Below are 16,822 nucleotides of genomic sequence, written 5' to 3'. Positions count from 1 at the left end.
TTAGGGAGAAGTTTGGTTCCCCAGGCATGTCTGCACATGCTGTTATCTCTCTGGAAAGGAATGTGTCCAGTTGAGCTGTGATGTTTACTCCTGTTGGTGTGCTTGCAGGAGATCCATCGCCTGCAGGACAGCGCTGACCAGGCCAACAAACATGCCTCCTTCTTTGAGAGGGAGAGCCAGAGACTGGAGGTGCGAGTGAAGGATCTCTCTCAGCAGGTACAGGAAACATTGCTGTGGTTAAATGGGCTGTTTGCAGTTGTATTTTCGTGTGCTGCTGCATTTCAGGTGTTTACTTGGAGGTTGCATTCAGCCACAGTCATGGAGACTTTGGCTCTCCTAAGTACCTTAGTGACATAAAAGCTTCTCCTAAGGACAGCATGGTACTTCTGCTTTCAAAACTGGAATAAGTTTAGCTGGATAGAAGTGATGCTGCTTTAGGGTAATATTGTTAAGCATCTGACATGGAAAACTCATCTGTATAATTTCTTTGTTAGATTGGACTGTTCTGTGATCTCTTCACAGACCTGAACAGTTCATGTACTTTTGATTTGTTGCCTTTAGTCAAGCTATTTTTTCTGTCACATAATTATCTTACAAGGATCTATTGATTTTAATTGTTTGCACATTTTATGGAAAACCCCTTAATTTCCAAGTCCTTTATTCCTAACATGTTTTTCACAGCAAACTTTAGAGTCTGTGCAGGCCTTACACGAGCACTGTTCTCTTTCAGATCTGTGTGCTGTTAATGGAACTAGAAGAAGCCAGAGGCAACCACGTGATCCGTGATGAAGCAGTGAGCTCTGCTGACATCAGCAGCTCTTCTGAAGTGATCACTCAACATCTGGTGTCCTACAGAAATATCCAAGAGCTTCAGCAGCAGAATCAGCGTCTCCTGGTGGCTCTTCGGGAGCTGGGGGAGGCAAGAGAAAAAGAGGAGCAAGAAACAACATCATCTAAGTAGGTCACCTCTTCCTTTTCATTAACTTTGTACTAATTAGTAACAGGGATTAATTCAAGCATTTTTCAGTTTTTTACTTCTGATTGTTATTAACTGTGTGCACAGCTTTGTAACTCATAAAAGCAAGTTCTTATTAAGCTAAAGGACCTTCAGGTTTCTATTAAAATGGCTTTATAGCTTTATATCTTATAATAGGTCCCGTCATCAAAACCTGAAGTAAAAATAATTGTCAGTCTTCTAGTGACTGATTTCACACAACAGAGCTGTTTTTCAAAAAGATAAGTTTTCATTCCTGTTAGCTGAACAAAAAACTGCATGTGTGCACTTTTTACATCACTACTGTAAAGGCCACAGGTGTGAATTCTGTGTGAAAGGTTCTTAGCCTGACTCTCTGCTCATGCTACTGACATTTCTGAAGTTATTCACATGAATAGAATTCTGCTGTTCAGGAAAGAGGCCTGCTTTCCTTTTCATCTGCAAATGGCAGCCCAAAGACCTGTCTCCTGGAAATTTGCAGGATTCTGTCATAGATTCACAGAATCATTAAGTTTGGGAAAGATGTCCAGGATCAAGTCCAAGCTATGCCCCAGATGTCACCAACCCAGAGCACTGAGTGCCACGTCCAGGCCTTCCTTGGACATCTCCAGGGATGGGGACTCCACCACCTCCCTGGGCAGCCCCTTCCAATGCTTAACAACCCCTTCTGTGAAAAAATTCTTCTTGGTGTCCAACTGGAGCATCCTCTGGCACAGTTGAGGCCATTCCCTCTCCTCCTGTCCCTGTCCCTGGGAGCACAGCCCGACCCCCCTGGCTGTCCCCTCCTGTCAGGAGTTGTGTAGAGCCACAAGGTCCCCCCTGAGCCTCCTTTTCTCCAGGCTGAGATCCTTTCCCAGTTCCCTCAGCCATTCCTGGTGCTCCAGACTCTTCCCAGCTCTGTTCCCTTTCCTGGACACTCTCCAGACCCTAACTATCCTTGTAGAAGGAAGGGGCCCAGAACACCTGGAGGTGCCTGTGTGTGATGTTGAAGGCTGTTGTTGTTGTTTCAGGATCTCTGAGCTGCAGAGCCAGCTGGATGAGGCTCTCAGTGAGCTGCAGCAGCTGCGGGAGTCGCGGCAGCACCAGCTGCAGCTCGTGGAGTCCATCATCCGCCAGCGGGACATGTTCCGCATCCTGCTCACCCAGACCACGGGGGCCATCATTCCTCTGCAAGGTACCCAGGCTGCAGGGGCTGGGTGATCTGCTGTGGCAAGCAGAAGTGTGGCTTTAAAACTCTCTTTACCTTCCTGTAGCTTCAGGTATGTTACCAGAGGAGATCTGTCTTACATCTACTCCAAAGCGCCCAAATTTACCTCAGTCCATGGCAACTCCTGCTCCAGTGTCTATGACTGAGTCCGTGGAGACTGTGGAGGCCAAGGCTGCTCTTAAGCAGGTACATTTTTCAGTAGACATTGCACAAAGCTGTCCCTGTTTATTTTTACTTGCTTTTGGTACTTGCTCACTTTTATGTCCTTTTCTGCAGTTACAAGAAGTTTTTGAGAACTATAAAAAAGAAAAGGCAGAGAATGACAAGCTTCTGAATGAACAGAATGAGAAGCTTCAGGAGCAGGTCACAGACTTGAGGTCACAAAATGCCAAGATATCCACACAGCTGGAATTTGCCTCCAAACGGTAATTCAGCTACATAATATCATTGCCTTACATGTTCTCTGGCTGCTTGATTTTGTTTGCTCACCTAAACATTGATGCTGTCTATTCTGTGTAAGAACATAAGGGAAATAGTGCAGGTGGGATCAAGAGCAGAAGCTGTACTTGAGTGAGGCACATTTGTGCAAACTGAAGCATAAAACCATGAAGCACACAGCAGTGTGCATGCCCCTGCTGAGTTGGACAGTGCACTGTGGCAGACTTGCTTTGCTGTGTTCCCTGGAAGGTACGAGATGCTGCAGGATAACGTGGAAGGCTATCGCCGGGAAATCACCTCCCTGCACGAGAGAACCCAGAAGCTCACAGCGACCACTCAGAAGCAGGAGCAGATCATTAACACCATGACTCAGGACCTGAGGGGAGCTAATGAAAAACTGGCAGTGGCAGAGGTCGGTAACAGTGTGTGGCACTGCAGGGTATTTCAGGGTAGTACAACAGTCTTCCTTATGATTGTCCTGAAATGTCTCAAGTGAAGAGTGGAGATGTAAGAACATTCCAAGGTGTTTCAGTTTGCAGGGAAAGCAGAACATCTAGTAGTTCTGTTCTTACTATTCTTGGCTTAATTCACACAGATTTTAAAATAATATTAAATTCAATGGAGGGATTGGGGATTGACAACAAAGTTTTTATAATTTTTTGTCTTAAAGGTGAGAGCAGAAAACTTGAAAAAAGAGAAGGATATCCTGAAGATGTCAGATGTGCGCCTGACTCAGCAACGTGACTCTCTGCTGGTTGAACAAAGAGGACAGAACTTGCTGCTCACCAATTTGAGAACAATTCAGGTATGTGGTGCTATTCTTATGCCCAGGTTGGGTTTGTCTGTCAGGCTTTTCAATAAATACCCATGAAAATCAAAGACTCAAAGGATTGGGTCTTGATGTGGATTTTTTTGTGGTTACAAATCAGCACAATATAAAATATTTCAGCAACTTGTTTCAGCAAGTTTTGGGTTCCTATCCTACATTATGATACTCTGTCATTTACCTGGGCAAAGTACTGAGAATTCTGAGTTCAGGAGAAGGATTTTCACGATCAAATGGAAATATACATGAAACAAAGTGAAAGGAAAAGATTTATAATGGCAATACTTAGAATGTATTTAAGGATGCACATTTTATCATGTGACTGAATTCTGTTTCTCTAGTAGATCTTTTGGAGGTTTTTTAGTCCATGGCATTAGACTGTGTGGATAGTAGATATTCTTCTAATAATATTTATTGTACTAACATCATTAATGAAACCTTTACAAAGCTAAGTCAAACATTGTAAGTACTACTTTTCATAATTTTCTGTATCTACCTATTATTTAATTATTCTTGGGGTGGGAGAAGTGTTGTAACAACTTTGTATGAAGTGCTGCAGTAATTCAGAAGAAAATTATTGAGGTATGTTGTAAACAAAATGCATTGTGCTCTTTTTTCAGGGAATACTCGAAAGATCTGAGACAGAAACAAAGCAGAGACTCAATAATCAGATAGAAAAGCTTGAACGTGAGATATCTCAGCTGAAGAAGAAACTGGAAAGTGAGGTGGAACAAAGACATTCCCTCACCAAGAATCAAGAGGTGAGTGTAAATATGCTGCACTTGTTTGGAGGAAAATAAAGCCCCAGGTGCTTCTGCCAGAGTGCAGCATGTTCTTCTCCATGGCTGACATGTAGAGCCACAGTTGGTCTCTGTTCCATTTGGGAATAATTGCAAACTGAGGAGCCCTGTGCTTGCAGGTTCATATCCTGGACCTGAAGAGGCAGCTGGAGACGGAGACCAACCGTCACATCAACACAAAGGAGCTCCTGAAGAACGCCCAGAAGGAAAGTGCCATGCTGAAACAGCAGCTGAACAACACTGAGGCCCAGCTCACATCCCAGTCCTCACAAAGGCCTCTAGGGAAAGGTAAAATCTTCTGCAGTTAATTTCTCTTTATGCTAAGCATTGCCATCTGCAGAATGGTAAAATTCATAGTCCATGATAATTAGAATTGGGACAACAGTACACTAAATAATAAATCACTTTGTTACTGCAATCACATATTCAGGCAGATGATAACTAGCATGATTTATTAATGTACAATTCACATCCACATTCCCCTTTGACAAAGGGGAAAAATAATGCAAAACTTCTTAAAGGATTCCTTTTATTATTTGAAGGAGATTAAATGTATTAGGCTACATAGTTTTAAATAGTCAACAAAGTTTATTATAAGCCTTTATTTTGGTGAGGGCTTACAATTTTATTTAGAGAAGCTTTGTAAAAATAATTGTTTTTATCATGTTATTATCCAAAAATTACTTCAGTTTTCACGAGAACAATGGTTTTAAGACTAAGTTAAACTTCAGTTAATGAATGTGTTCTAACATTGCAGGTCAGCCTAGTACAAGTGAAGATGTGGATGATCTTGTAAGTCGTCTGAGACAAGCTGAGGAGCAAGTCAATGACCTAAGAGAAAGGCTCAAGACTAGTTCCAGTAACGTGGAACAGTACAGGGCCATGGTTCTTAGCCTGGAGGAATCCCTCAATAAGGAAAAACAAGTAAGTAGTTAATTATTTGTTTTTATTTACTTTGTTTTTTAGAGCAAAAATTCACTGCTGCTTGTGATTTTCTGTTTTTTCAGTGTTGTTGTTCTAAATTACATGCTGAGAATACCTATTCTGGCTTTAAATTGTTAACAAAATTGTTAACAAAGTTTTGTGTCAGAATAATGTATTTAAACTGGATAAAAAAATGGATCTCATGTTGGATTTTAATGAAGGTGACAGAGGAAGTTCGTACAACAGTTGAAGCTCGTCTGAAGGAGTCTTCAGAATATCAGGCCCAGCTGGAAAAGAAGTTGATGGAGTCAGAAAAAGAGAAACAAGAACTGCAGGAGGAGAAGCGTAAAGCTGTGGAGAACATGGAGCAGCAGGTATGCACTGACCCTCCCTGAGAGTCCCCAGGAATGGGCTGTCACAAAGCTGCCTCAGCTTCACTTGGGTTTCACACTATAGCAGTGCCCTGAACCAGTCTTTTAGAGTGTACACAGAGTGCCTGAATTTGTGAGAGATTTCTTTAATTTATAAGTAATAAAATAATCACCATTATGAGTGACTGTGTTCAGCGCTCTGCAGATATTTTGCCACTCAGTCCTCTCAGTCCTGGGTTTGTTCTTACTTTGTGTTTGTTGTTCGCCTGTCACTGCAGCTTTCAGAACTGAAGAAGAGTCTGTCAGCTGTGCAGTCAGAAGTTCAGGAAGCTCTTCAGAGAGCCAGCACAGCTCTGAATAATGAACAACAGGCCAGGAGGGACTGCCAGGAGCAAGTAAGTTAGTGGTGTTTGCCTATTTTAGCCAGGGTCAACAGAATTCCTGTTAGCTTTCAGTTGAATTCAAAACTAAACTTGTTACTCAGGGACTGCTGGAGGCGGGAAAAATGCTGGGAGAGCACATTTTCTATTTTGGGAGCAGCTGCTTATTGAATGCAATAGATTTCTGTTTCTAAGGTCTGTTTCATTATGTAAAAAGATTGGCTTGGGAATGTAATTAACAGATTTTAATGAATTGCTGCCTTCATGCCCTGAGGAGGGGGCTGAAAATGCTCCCAACAAGACAATGGGGAAAGTATTTTTCTAACCTAATAGATAATTGTCATCTTTAACGACTGTGGGGCAGTGTGATATTTAGCAGCGGCTGGTAAGATTGTCTTGTTATCAACTGTTTTTTAAAGGGAATTTACTTTTCTGCAGATGAGAATTCGAGCAGCACTAATTGGTTTCAAGGATATCAAAAACTTTTGGCTGTTTAATCCAACCCCAAATGTAGTAGATGGGCATTTCCATGTTTCCTGTGCTTGAGAATAGCAGGGATTTTGGGCAGTGATTTTCTTCTTGCTTTGTGGTAATTTGATTTTGTCTCTTTGTACACATCAAACACACAAAATAAGGGTAGGAGAGTTCATTTATTCTGGTTTTGTGCAGGCAATGATGGCTTCTGAAGCTCAGAACAAATATGAGCGAGAGTTGATGCTTCATGCTGCTGATGTGGAGGCACTGCAGGCCATCAAAGAGCAAGTTGCCAAGAATGCAGCAGTGAGGCAGCAGCTGGAGGAGGCTGCTCAGAAAGCAGAGTCTGAGCTCTTGGAATCCAAAGCCTCCTGGGAAGAGAGAGAGAGAATGATCAAGGTGTGATGGGCTTTGTTGTTTCAGTGGGTTTTTTTCAGTTAACAGAAATTCAGCCAGAGAAATCAGACTCAATGAATGATTTTGTTGTAGGATGAAGCTTCAAAACTTGCATCCCGCTGTGAAGATCTGGAGAAACAAAATCGATTATTACATGAGCAGCTGGAGAGCATGAGCAATAAGATGGTGACTTCCATGAAAGAAGCCATCCCAACTGCAGCAAATGTTTCTCTTAGTGAGGAAGGCAAATCCCAGGAACAAATCTTGGAAATTCTTAGGTAACCTTAGCTCTGGGTTCCATCTCCTGGGGGTTATAAATTAGATTTGAACTTAAATAATTCTGCATTACTTTATACTTGAAGGATAATGTTAAAAAATCCAGGTGCTTTTTTGCTGATGAGGGGTGGTTGTTCTAGCTGAGAACATTTTCCTAGTGTGAAGTGGTGTTGAACTCCTCCCTGCAGGTTTATCCGTCGGGAGAAGGAGATTGCAGAGACGAGGTTCGAGGTGGCGCAGGTGGAGAGCCTGCGGTACCGCCAGAGAGTGGAGCACCTGGAGAGGGAGCTCCAGGAGCTGCAGGACAGCCTCAACGCTGAGAGGGAGAAGGTGCAGGTATGGCTGGGGGTTAATGCTTGTGATTTCAGTGAGTACGGGGCTGTTCTGTGGCTGCCTGTGCCCAAAAATGAATTTTTGAAAAATTTTGTTTTGGTTTTTTTTTAACTGGGATTGCTTATAACCAAATGAAGTATCTTGTTCCAGGTCTTGTGAGAGTGTGTGACAATCCCAAAAATCTCGTAATTAGGGAAAATAAAGATATTTTTTTTTTTCCCATCTCCTGCTTCCCCATGTCTTGAAAGTACATGTGAAATAATGAATGCCATGATAGCTTTCCAAGGTGGTGTTATACCATATACGGGTGGAGTATATGTGCATGCGCAAGCAAAACAAATGATTGGGTTGACTCTTTCCACAGGTAACAGCAAAAACCATTGCACAGCATGAAGAATTAATGAAGAAAACTGAGACCATGAACATACTCATAGAAACCAACAAGATGTTAAGGGAAGAGAAGGAGAGGCTGGAACAAGAGCTACAGCAGATACAAGCAAAGGTTAGTACTGAGCTTCACATAAACCTTTCAAATATTCAGTGTAGAGTTAAATGTTGGGATACACCATTGCTAATTCCAGTAAATATGTGATTTACATTATTCCTTTAGTCATACACTAATGAGGAAACTTTACATTTCCAATTTTAAAAGACTGGTCCATCTGCAGTATTGGAAAGCTTGAAGTTCAGTTCCATTTAGATGAACCTGAAAGTCAGTGTTTATCCTTAGCTAGAGGTATACCAGGAGCAAGGATATTATCAGCAATTACATTAAAAATGGCACAAGAATGCATATAAAACAGAGTACAGCTTTAGTAAGAGTTTAAAAGTGAGATGCTGCTTATTTTAATGGTAACCAGTGCATTGGATTTTAACATTAATAATCTCTCCTGTACCAAAGTACAGAGTGAGCATCTAAGATTGGGAAGTTGCACCAATATTTTTTTCTCTGTAGGATCATTCTCTGCTGTTGTCTTTGTCCTTTTCTCTTCCTCCAGGTGGCAGAGGGTTAGGAAAAGAAGGCAGAGAGTTAGGAAAGAAGCTCTGTCATGGCTTTTTCCTGAGGGATTCCTTCAGTCTCCTGAGGTGCAGAGTGTAACCCCTTACTGTGCTTTCTCAGGTACGCAAGCTTGAGGCAGACATCCTGCCCCTGCAAGAGTCCAATGCTGAGCTCAGTGAGAAGAGTGGGATGCTGCAGGCAGAGAAAAAGCTCTTGGAAGAGGATGTTAAACGCTGGAAAGCCAGAACTCAGGTGAGGAAATTCCTCCTTTCAAAGAACATAATGTGGAAAAAAGGCCCACCAGTCAAACAACTAAAAAAAGTGCTAAATTTTCTTACAAAGAATAAAAAACTAAGAAATATGTTTGAATTATAAAGCATTGTTCATGCAGCTTCAGAGTTGGCTGTTCCATATCAAAATGCAAAAGCAGTGGCTCTAATTCAAGGAGATTTTATGGCCATAACTGTGTAATTATTTTACAAAAATGCCCCTCTTTTCTTCCCCTTCCAGCACTTACTGAGCCAGCAGAAGGACACTGATCTCGAAGAGTATCGAAAGCTGCTCTCTGAGAAGGAGGCAAATGCCAAGCGTGTCCAACAGATGAGTGAAGAAACAGGCAGGCTTAAAGCAGAAGTTGCCAGGTGTGGTATTGGTCAATTTGTAAAAGGTTTGGTGCAAAGCAAAATATTCTAATTATAGCTGTATCTGGAAGTGTCATTTCCTAAGTGTCTCTGTGTAAGTGTGAAAGTTTTGGTATTCTTTCTGTGGCTTGATAACAAGCAGGTAAGGTGAAGTGAGAGTTGTTTTGCAAGCTGTCTATTAGCTGAAATTATTCCAAAATAATGTATTTTAGAATAATTTTTATTCTCTATTGCAAAATCCTAGAAAACATAATCCACTGCAGATAATGTGATGTTACATAAATAAGGGATATTGAAATGTATATATGTTTTCAAGCATCTCATTTGCATCTCCCTCTGATCTCTTGTCATTTAGAACTAACGCATCCTTGACTACAAGCCAGAATCTTGTTCAGAGCCTGAAGGATGAAGTAACTAAAATAAGAACAGAAAAGGACACTTTGCAGAAAGAACTGGATGCTAAAGTGGCTGACATACAGGAAAAAGTGAAAACTATAACACAGGTCAAGAAAATCGGTCGCAGGTACAAGACCCAGTATGAGGAGCTGAAAGCACAGCATGATAAGGTAGGTAGAACTGAAATGGAGCATTCCTTAGTGTTCCTGGGGTTTGCCGAGAACTTTTAAACTAATCACTTGGCACTAATCACAAAAGCATCTTGTGAAAGTAATAATGTTGGATCAGGTAGTCCCCTTCAGCCTTGTACCCCTTGATGCCTTTCAGATGGTTGCTGAATCGTCAACTCTGCCTTTGGCAGAACCACAAGAAGACCAAGTTTCTGCCCAAGAAGTACAAGAGCTAAAAGACACTCTCAGTCAAGCTGAAGTGAAGACGAAGAATTTGGAGACTCAGGTTGAAAGTTTACAAAAGGTAAGAACAGTGAGTAATTTCAGAGTACTGTTCTCCACTGCAGTCCTGAGTGTGTAACAGTGAAGAATGGGAGGATGTTTTGATGTCTGTTACAGAAATATGAGAAGTGACCAATTGTGCCTCTATTTTCTTGGGAAGGAGGGATCTTTAGTCTGGTGTAAATCTTAGTGTGTCTCACATTATTTCCTGGAATAAGTGGGAAAGAGAATGCTGTTCTCCAGCTCTTGCATTCAGAGAGGACTGAACTCCTGTTGTTGATAAGAAGCCTTTTAACCTTAATCCAGTGGCCAGCTAATACCAGCTCCTTGGAACTTGGGCCCCATATTTGCCAAAGTAGTTGGTTGTGGCCAACAATTGCAATCTTTCTCCCTCTCTAGACAATAACAGAAAAGGAAACTGAAGTTAGAAATCTTCAGGAGCAGATAATGCAGCTACAGGCAGAACTGGCCCGTTTCCATCAAGATCTGCAAGAGAAGACTACACAGGAAGAGCAGCTCAGGCAACAGATTACGGAGAAGGAGGAGAAAACAAGGAAGACCTTGCTTGCAGCCAAGCAGAAAATTGCACAGTTAGCTGGTATTGTAATTCTTTCTTTCTGTTCTTAGAGATTTTTGATTATTTCTGTGGAAAAACTTTTAGACAGGATGCTTGAAAAATATGGCCTGCTTCATATTTTACTGAAAAATATTTTCTAGACTAAATGCTACAGGGATTGTTCTAAAGTTTAAAATTTAATTCCTCCAGGGGATAGTATAAGTACATAAGTAGCTGCACACTAGACGTAGAAAAAGTTTTACTTACTTTTGGCCAGCCAACATGATTACATTTTTGATCCTTCCGTTGATTAGAGCAGATTGGCCCTACTAACAACTTGGGTAATCTCCCCTTCCCTAAATGCAGAGTTGCAAAACACATTGTCTCCTCTGTTTTTAAATGTCACCAAGAGGAATGATGGTGTAAGAGCTTGCTGGAAACATCTTGTACTTTTGGGACTACATCTGTAAGTTTTTATTTATTATTTATTACATATTTTTTTATCTCAGTTTCTTTTTATTTAATTGCAATTGAAAAGAAAAATGGCCATATTGCCTCCCAGATCTCCTTTTATAGCTTAACTTTTTTAGGATTTCAGGATACTTCAGTGACCAGGTAAAACACCCAGGTGTTCAGTATGCAGATTCAGCAAGGCTGGACCTTTTCCTGTTCCGCCAGGTACAAAAGAGCAGCTCACAAAGGAGAATGAGGAGTGGAAGCAGAAGAGCAGCTCCCTGGAGGAGCAGAAGACGGAGCTGGAGGTGCGGATGAGCGCCCTGAAGTCCCAGTACGAGGGGCGGATCTGCCGCCTGGAGAGGGAGCTCCGGGAGCAGCAGGAGCGGCACCACGAGCAGCGGGACGAGCCCCCAGAGTCCACAAACAAGGTACAGCATGTGCACAATCCTGCCAGGCAGCCCTGGCACAGCAGCCAGGCCACCACTGCCCAGCCTGGACTCAGGTGCCACCATGCCCGGCTCTTGGAAATCCGCAGGTTGGCCTCAGTAAGGGTTCAGAACTTAATTTAAATTTCCTGCCCTAATCAGAGTTCCCAGCCCCGACAAGCAGGCAGTTCTGCCATTCACTGTGAATCAGTCAAGGAGCTGTTCGTGCTCTGCCCTCTATTTTTGTATTTTACTCATGCATTCAGTATAATGGGTTCATGTCTCAAAGCTTCAGAAAATACCCGAGCAGTTACCAAATTGTTTTCCAGCCTTGGTATGGCTGGTATGATTTCGTTCAGGGAATTTGCCATATTACAGAGTCTGCCCAGGTAATACCCAACAAGCGTTTCTTTCACAGACTTGTTAGCGAAGTGCTGAAGTGTTTTCCATGTTGTTTTCTCTGTTTCATGTGTACCTGACATGATATTTCTGGTTTTTACCTAATAGGTCCCAGAACAGCAGAGGCAAATCTCACTCAAATCTACTCCAGCTTCAGGTGAAAGAGGAATGTGAGTTCAAGGGGTTTGCAGAGCTTCTGTGGTTGATACTTCTTGGGTTTATCATTATGTGGTTGCTCTTCTTTTTAGCAAACCACTGGCTAATAATAATTTTTCTTAAACAACTGCAAAGATAGATACTGACTGAAATAATGTGTTCCTCCTGTTTTCTCAGCTATGTCTAATCAATAGGGCTTTCAAGTTGCAAGCTGGCATATTAGCCACCAGGAAGATGGCATCTGGGAAACATAGAAAGTTTTTAAAAATTGTTTTCAGACTTCAAGGTTTTTGAAGTTGTGTAATTTTGATTGTTAATTTTAACCTTTTTGGTTTTGGGAAGGATCTGCCTTGTGAAAGAATGAGAAATGGAATGAACAGATAACTCTCAAAGATAAAATAGTCATTTGCCTAAGCCCTGAAATGGGAAATATTGCTGTACTACTGAGCTGGGATAACAAACTTCGTCTCAGCTATTATGAAATGTATCCTTTAGACAGCAAGACTTTCAAAAATGTCTCTTAAAATTTGGCTGCCCCTTGTCTCAGCCAAGAGATGATGTCACTCTGTATTGAGTGAATCAGTTTTGATGTAAGATGTGTTACTCACTGTAATAAAGTTCCAGCACAGCCAACGGTACAAACATTTTGATCTGTTACTAGATTTCCACTTGATTATCTTGGAAGAAACCTGTCAGTTCTCCAAGCTGGATAAAATGTTATTGATGGCGTATTGTGTCTCTCATTTTCAGCTATAAAAAGACAATTCCTTGGGCTGTTGTCAGGCTTTTAAATTTAAAAGCTTTTAAAAAACAGTGTTTCTGACTATGAAAATATACTTGTTTGTTATTTTTAAAGTCTGCTTTCTGTACCATGATGAAACCAATCTCCTGTTTTTCAGTGCCAGCACTTCAGATCCTCCAACAGCAAACATTAAACCAACTCCTGTTGTGTCAACTCCCAGTAAAGTGACTGCTGCTGCAATGGCTGGAAATAAGTCTACTCCAAGGGCCAGCATCCGTCCCATGGTGACTCCTGCCACAGTCACCAATCCCACCACTACCCCCACAGCCACAGTTATGCCAACAACACAGGTGGAGACTCAGGAAGGTGAGCTTTTTAGTGTAGTATAAGGATCCTCAGTACTCAGAAGTGCTGCCTTTGCCTTGAAAGTTTGGTGGCAGTCAGTTTGGAAGGGCCACAGACAGTGTCACTGTCCCTGCATCTCTTGGAGTGTTGCACTTCCATGACCATTCTACTTGCAGCAAAGTTCATGGTTCCTCAGCTGAAGATGTGCATAACATGAATTCATTTGCAGAACACTGAATGTGCTTGTTCAGGGCATCCTGAGAGGGACAATGTGAGCTGTGCTGGATGAATGAAGACCCTGACTGTGCTGCTGTTTGCCTTGCAGCCATGCAGTCGGAAGGACCCGTGGAGCACGTCCCGGTGTTCGGCAGTGCCAGCGGCTCCGTGCGCTCCACCAGCCCCAACGTGCAGACATCCCTGCCCCAGCCCATCCTGACTGTGCAGCAGCAGACCCAGGCCACTGCCTTTGTGCAGCCCACCCAGCAAAGCCATGCTCAGATCGAGCCTGCAGCTCAGGAGCCTGCCCCTGCCATTGTGGAGGTGGTGCAGAGCTCCCAGATTGAGAGGCCCTCCACCTCCACAGCTGTGTTTGGCACAGGTTGGTGTCATTTTGTAGGCCTGCCTTGCTCAATAGTTCCTTGTAGGTAGCTCCAGTTGGACCCTTGGCCAGCCAGGCCTCACTTCAGTTGGGGGCTTTTTCCCCCTCCCTTAGTTTACTGTACATTTTAAGAACTTCTAAAGTTAGGCTTCCTTCTTGAGCTGTCAGAAATGGTGCCTCTGAAATGCTGTTGGCACTGCATTGCTTGAAGTAGAAAGAAAATAAAACTTTGTGTTTGTCTTTTTCAGAGCAGCTTTGGAGTTTAATACATTAACCCTTGCTGGCTCTGTTTCCATGGCACTATGAGCAAGGTTATATTTAGGAGCCGTGAGTAAGCTACTTAAGCTTGAATTTAAAATATAGGAAGTGCTCTAATGCTACACACTGTAATACACTCTTGCACATCTGTTTGTCCTATACTGTGTAAATAGATCACTTATTCCCCAAAAAAACATTTTTGCAGACTGTTGGAGTTCTCTTTTTCCAGCTGATACTCTTCTTAAAAATTTTGAGTGTACTTGTCCAAAGCCAAGATGTTGGAAGAAATTTTTGGGTTGTACCCTGGGGCTTATACTTAGGGTCAGTTAAGTTGTGAATAAAGGCCTGAGAGCTTAAGACATAATTAAAGGGGTTGATGTTTTCCTGGCCTAGGAGACAGCTCAGTGCAATTCTGATTGTTTGTTATTCAATGCAGAAATGGAGGTGATCATCAGAGGAAAATATCAAAATTTTTGATTTCTGGTTTACACATGTGTTGTTCTGAAAATAACTGGGAGGTCTTTGCAGTTTCAGCTACCCCCAGTTCCTCGCTGTCTAAACGATCCCGAGAGGAAGAGGAGGACAACACTGTGGAGAACTCAGACCAGATCTCTGAGGAAACAGTGGATGCACCTACTTCAAAGAAACTGAGAATCATGCAGAGAGTTGGACCTGAGGTTTGCACAAACATAAAGTGCTACTACTTAATCTTTGTAGGATTTGAATGGGAAGAAAAATTATGTTACTTCAGAGCAAATCAGTGAATTCTTAATTGACTTTCTAATCTGTTGGGGAGGAAACAATTATATTTGGGTATCTAAAAAGGCAGAGGTTAAAACAGTTAGAATGAATGATGTAAATCTTAACCTGTAGCATGGGAGAGAGAGTGCCATATCCTGGAATTGAGGAAGAAGAAGTTCAAACATCTTTCAGTGTGGTTCAGAAGGTCTTTATCTACAGTAATTTTAGATAAAAATAAAGGGTATTTAGGAGATGGAAAGCAAAGATGAGTTGCTGGAAGAGCCTACAGAAGATGCATATGAATGTTGGTGTGAGGGATTTGGGATGTGCTGTGAAAAAGGGATAAAATTGATGAGACAGAACCTCACAGTGTTAAGGAAGCCGAAGATATTTTATTAACCCTGTACCAGAGGGATGTTCAGAAGGGAAAAAGGGCAGGATTGTGTAAGAACATTATCCTATAAGGATCTGGAAGGCTGGAGGTAGAATGGGAAGCTTTGGTGGTTTGGTTTTAGTCCTGAAAAGACTGAGGTATGCTGAGGTCTAGTGGACTGGGGAACTTGTATTTCTCCAGGGCAGGGAAGTGAGATTTTTGATAAAAGCATTGCTAAGGAAGCCAGAGAAAAGGTTGCCCATAATCTTTGTAGCAAAAGATAATTTTTATTGAAGTGAAGAACAAGAATCTCAACCATGTTTACGGCTAATGATAGGTTTTAAGTGAGAAAAATGTTTGTTTTCCCAGGAGGAGGTGACAGCCGAAGAGAGCACTGATGGAGAGGTGGAGGCACAAACATACAATCAAGACTCACAAGACTCCATTGGAGAAGTAAGCATATTTGAAGAGCAAAAGTCTTCAGCAGAAATAGCCATCTGCCCCCCAAACTCTCAGTATATTTAGAAGTGAAATCTCAAATGGAATCCTGCAGGTTTCCCATGGAAACCACTTTAAATGTTTTAAAGTTTAGACTTGAACTGCTCAGTCACTGACAGTCACCTGTCACATTCTCTTTTGTCCTCTCCTCTGGTCAGTTTTTAAGGAACAGCAGTAGCTGTCCTGTAAGCATCAGAGTGTGGTTCTCTTGCTGTTGGTGATGGTGCAGTGAACTTTGTTTGTTCTGGTGATTGCCTTTGCTCTTTGGCAGGGTGTGACACAGGGGGAGTATGCGGCCATGGAGGACAGCGAGGAGACTTCCCAGTCTATCCCTATAGACCTGGGGTCCCTTCAGTCAGACCAACAAAACACTTCTTCATCTCAGGATGGCCAGTCCAAGAGAGATGATGTGATTGTAATTGATAGTGATGATGAAGATGATGATGATGAAGAAAATGAAGGGGAGCAGGAAGTATGTATATCATGGAATTCCTTTATGATATTGTCTTTCATGAGATGCAAAACTAATTTAATCAAAATATTTTTGACTGAGTAATTGGTCTGTATTTTTGTTGCCTGAACTTGCAGTGTTTTAAAGCTACCTGCTAATTCACCTTGAATTTTTCTTTTACCTTCCTTTATCTGAACCCTCAGGCTTTTCCATCTTCTTTCCTACCCTTGACCTGTTGAAGAGGGAGAGAGGGAGTGTCTGGGTGGGTGTTGATCTGTGCACCACATCCAGCCTATTCCACTCCCCTTTCTGCATTTCCCTAAGGCTCTTTTCTTGTCTCATCACAGGATTATGATGATGAGGAAGAGGATGATGAGGATGATGATGAAGACACAGGGATGGGAGATGAAGGTGATGACAGCAATGAAGGAACTGGTAGTGCTGATGGCAATGATGGATATGAAGCAGATGATGCTGAGGTGAGATTTGTACCTTTCTTTTATAGCCTGATAAATTTCTTGCAACAAATCAGTGCTGTAATACTCACTGTTTTGTTGAAAGAAATTTACCAATACTCATTCACAAATGTGACTGCTTGGAAGAGAAAATCCTGGTATGAATTCATCCCCAAAAGTTGAGGGATGATACTGGGTCATGGTAATTTTTTACAACTGGTGTTTTCACAAGAAAAATCAACTAGGAATCTTTAAGAGGGCTGAATGAAAATACAAAGTACAGGAGCCAGCAGCAAATACTGTGGTTGCAAAACTGGTGAGGCTTTTGAAGAACTGGATATTTCACTATCTGTTGTTATTAAATGATAGTGGCTACATTATTCAGGTTTATATATGCACAGGTACTCAAAACTCCTGAAATCTCATACAGTTGAATATATTTACCTAATGCTGTAGATACA

General features: G+C 41.9%; 1 protein-coding gene across 5 annotated transcripts in view; it reads left to right on the top strand.

Moving 5' to 3' along the window:
• TPR (translocated promoter region, nuclear basket protein) overlaps nt 1-16,822 on the top strand; it is a 33,411-nt gene that overhangs the window by 9,441 nt on the left and 7,148 nt on the right. For 4 of the 5 annotated variants that reach the window (XM_030953356.1, XM_030953358.1, XM_030953357.1 and 1 more), the window contains exons 13-41: nt 109-216; nt 731-957; nt 2,005-2,168; nt 2,248-2,387; nt 2,478-2,626; nt 2,889-3,051; nt 3,310-3,444; nt 4,086-4,226; nt 4,385-4,553; nt 5,023-5,189; nt 5,411-5,563; nt 5,839-5,955; nt 6,610-6,813; nt 6,904-7,088; nt 7,275-7,422; nt 7,784-7,921; nt 8,540-8,671; nt 8,930-9,060; nt 9,416-9,626; nt 9,784-9,930; nt 10,308-10,506; nt 11,143-11,348; nt 11,853-11,914; nt 12,800-13,008; nt 13,313-13,585; nt 14,372-14,520; nt 15,327-15,410; nt 15,727-15,927; nt 16,254-16,385. In XM_030953356.1, coding sequence (XP_030809216.1) covers nt 109-216; nt 731-957; nt 2,005-2,168; nt 2,248-2,387; nt 2,478-2,626; nt 2,889-3,051; nt 3,310-3,444; nt 4,086-4,226; nt 4,385-4,553; nt 5,023-5,189; nt 5,411-5,563; nt 5,839-5,955; nt 6,610-6,813; nt 6,904-7,088; nt 7,275-7,422; nt 7,784-7,921; nt 8,540-8,671; nt 8,930-9,060; nt 9,416-9,626; nt 9,784-9,930; nt 10,308-10,506; nt 11,143-11,348; nt 11,853-11,914; nt 12,800-13,008; nt 13,313-13,585; nt 14,372-14,520; nt 15,327-15,410; nt 15,727-15,927; nt 16,254-16,385 — 4,644 coding nt within the window. The remainder of the gene's footprint in view (nt 1-108; nt 217-730; nt 958-2,004; nt 2,169-2,247; nt 2,388-2,477; nt 2,627-2,888; nt 3,052-3,309; nt 3,445-4,085; nt 4,227-4,384; nt 4,554-5,022; nt 5,190-5,410; nt 5,564-5,838; nt 5,956-6,609; nt 6,814-6,903; nt 7,089-7,274; nt 7,423-7,783; nt 7,922-8,539; nt 8,672-8,929; nt 9,061-9,415; nt 9,627-9,783; nt 9,931-10,307; nt 10,507-11,142; nt 11,349-11,852; nt 11,915-12,799; nt 13,009-13,312; nt 13,586-14,371; nt 14,521-15,326; nt 15,411-15,726; nt 15,928-16,253; nt 16,386-16,822) is intronic. The other variant, XM_030953359.1, reaches the window with a different exon arrangement.

The sequence above is a fragment of the Camarhynchus parvulus genome, chromosome 8, assembly GCF_901933205.1.
Source record: "Camarhynchus parvulus chromosome 8, STF_HiC, whole genome shotgun sequence".
Classification (NCBI taxonomy): domain Eukaryota; kingdom Metazoa; phylum Chordata; class Aves; order Passeriformes; family Thraupidae; genus Camarhynchus; species Camarhynchus parvulus.
This window is presented reverse-complemented; position numbering and strand designations above follow the sequence as displayed.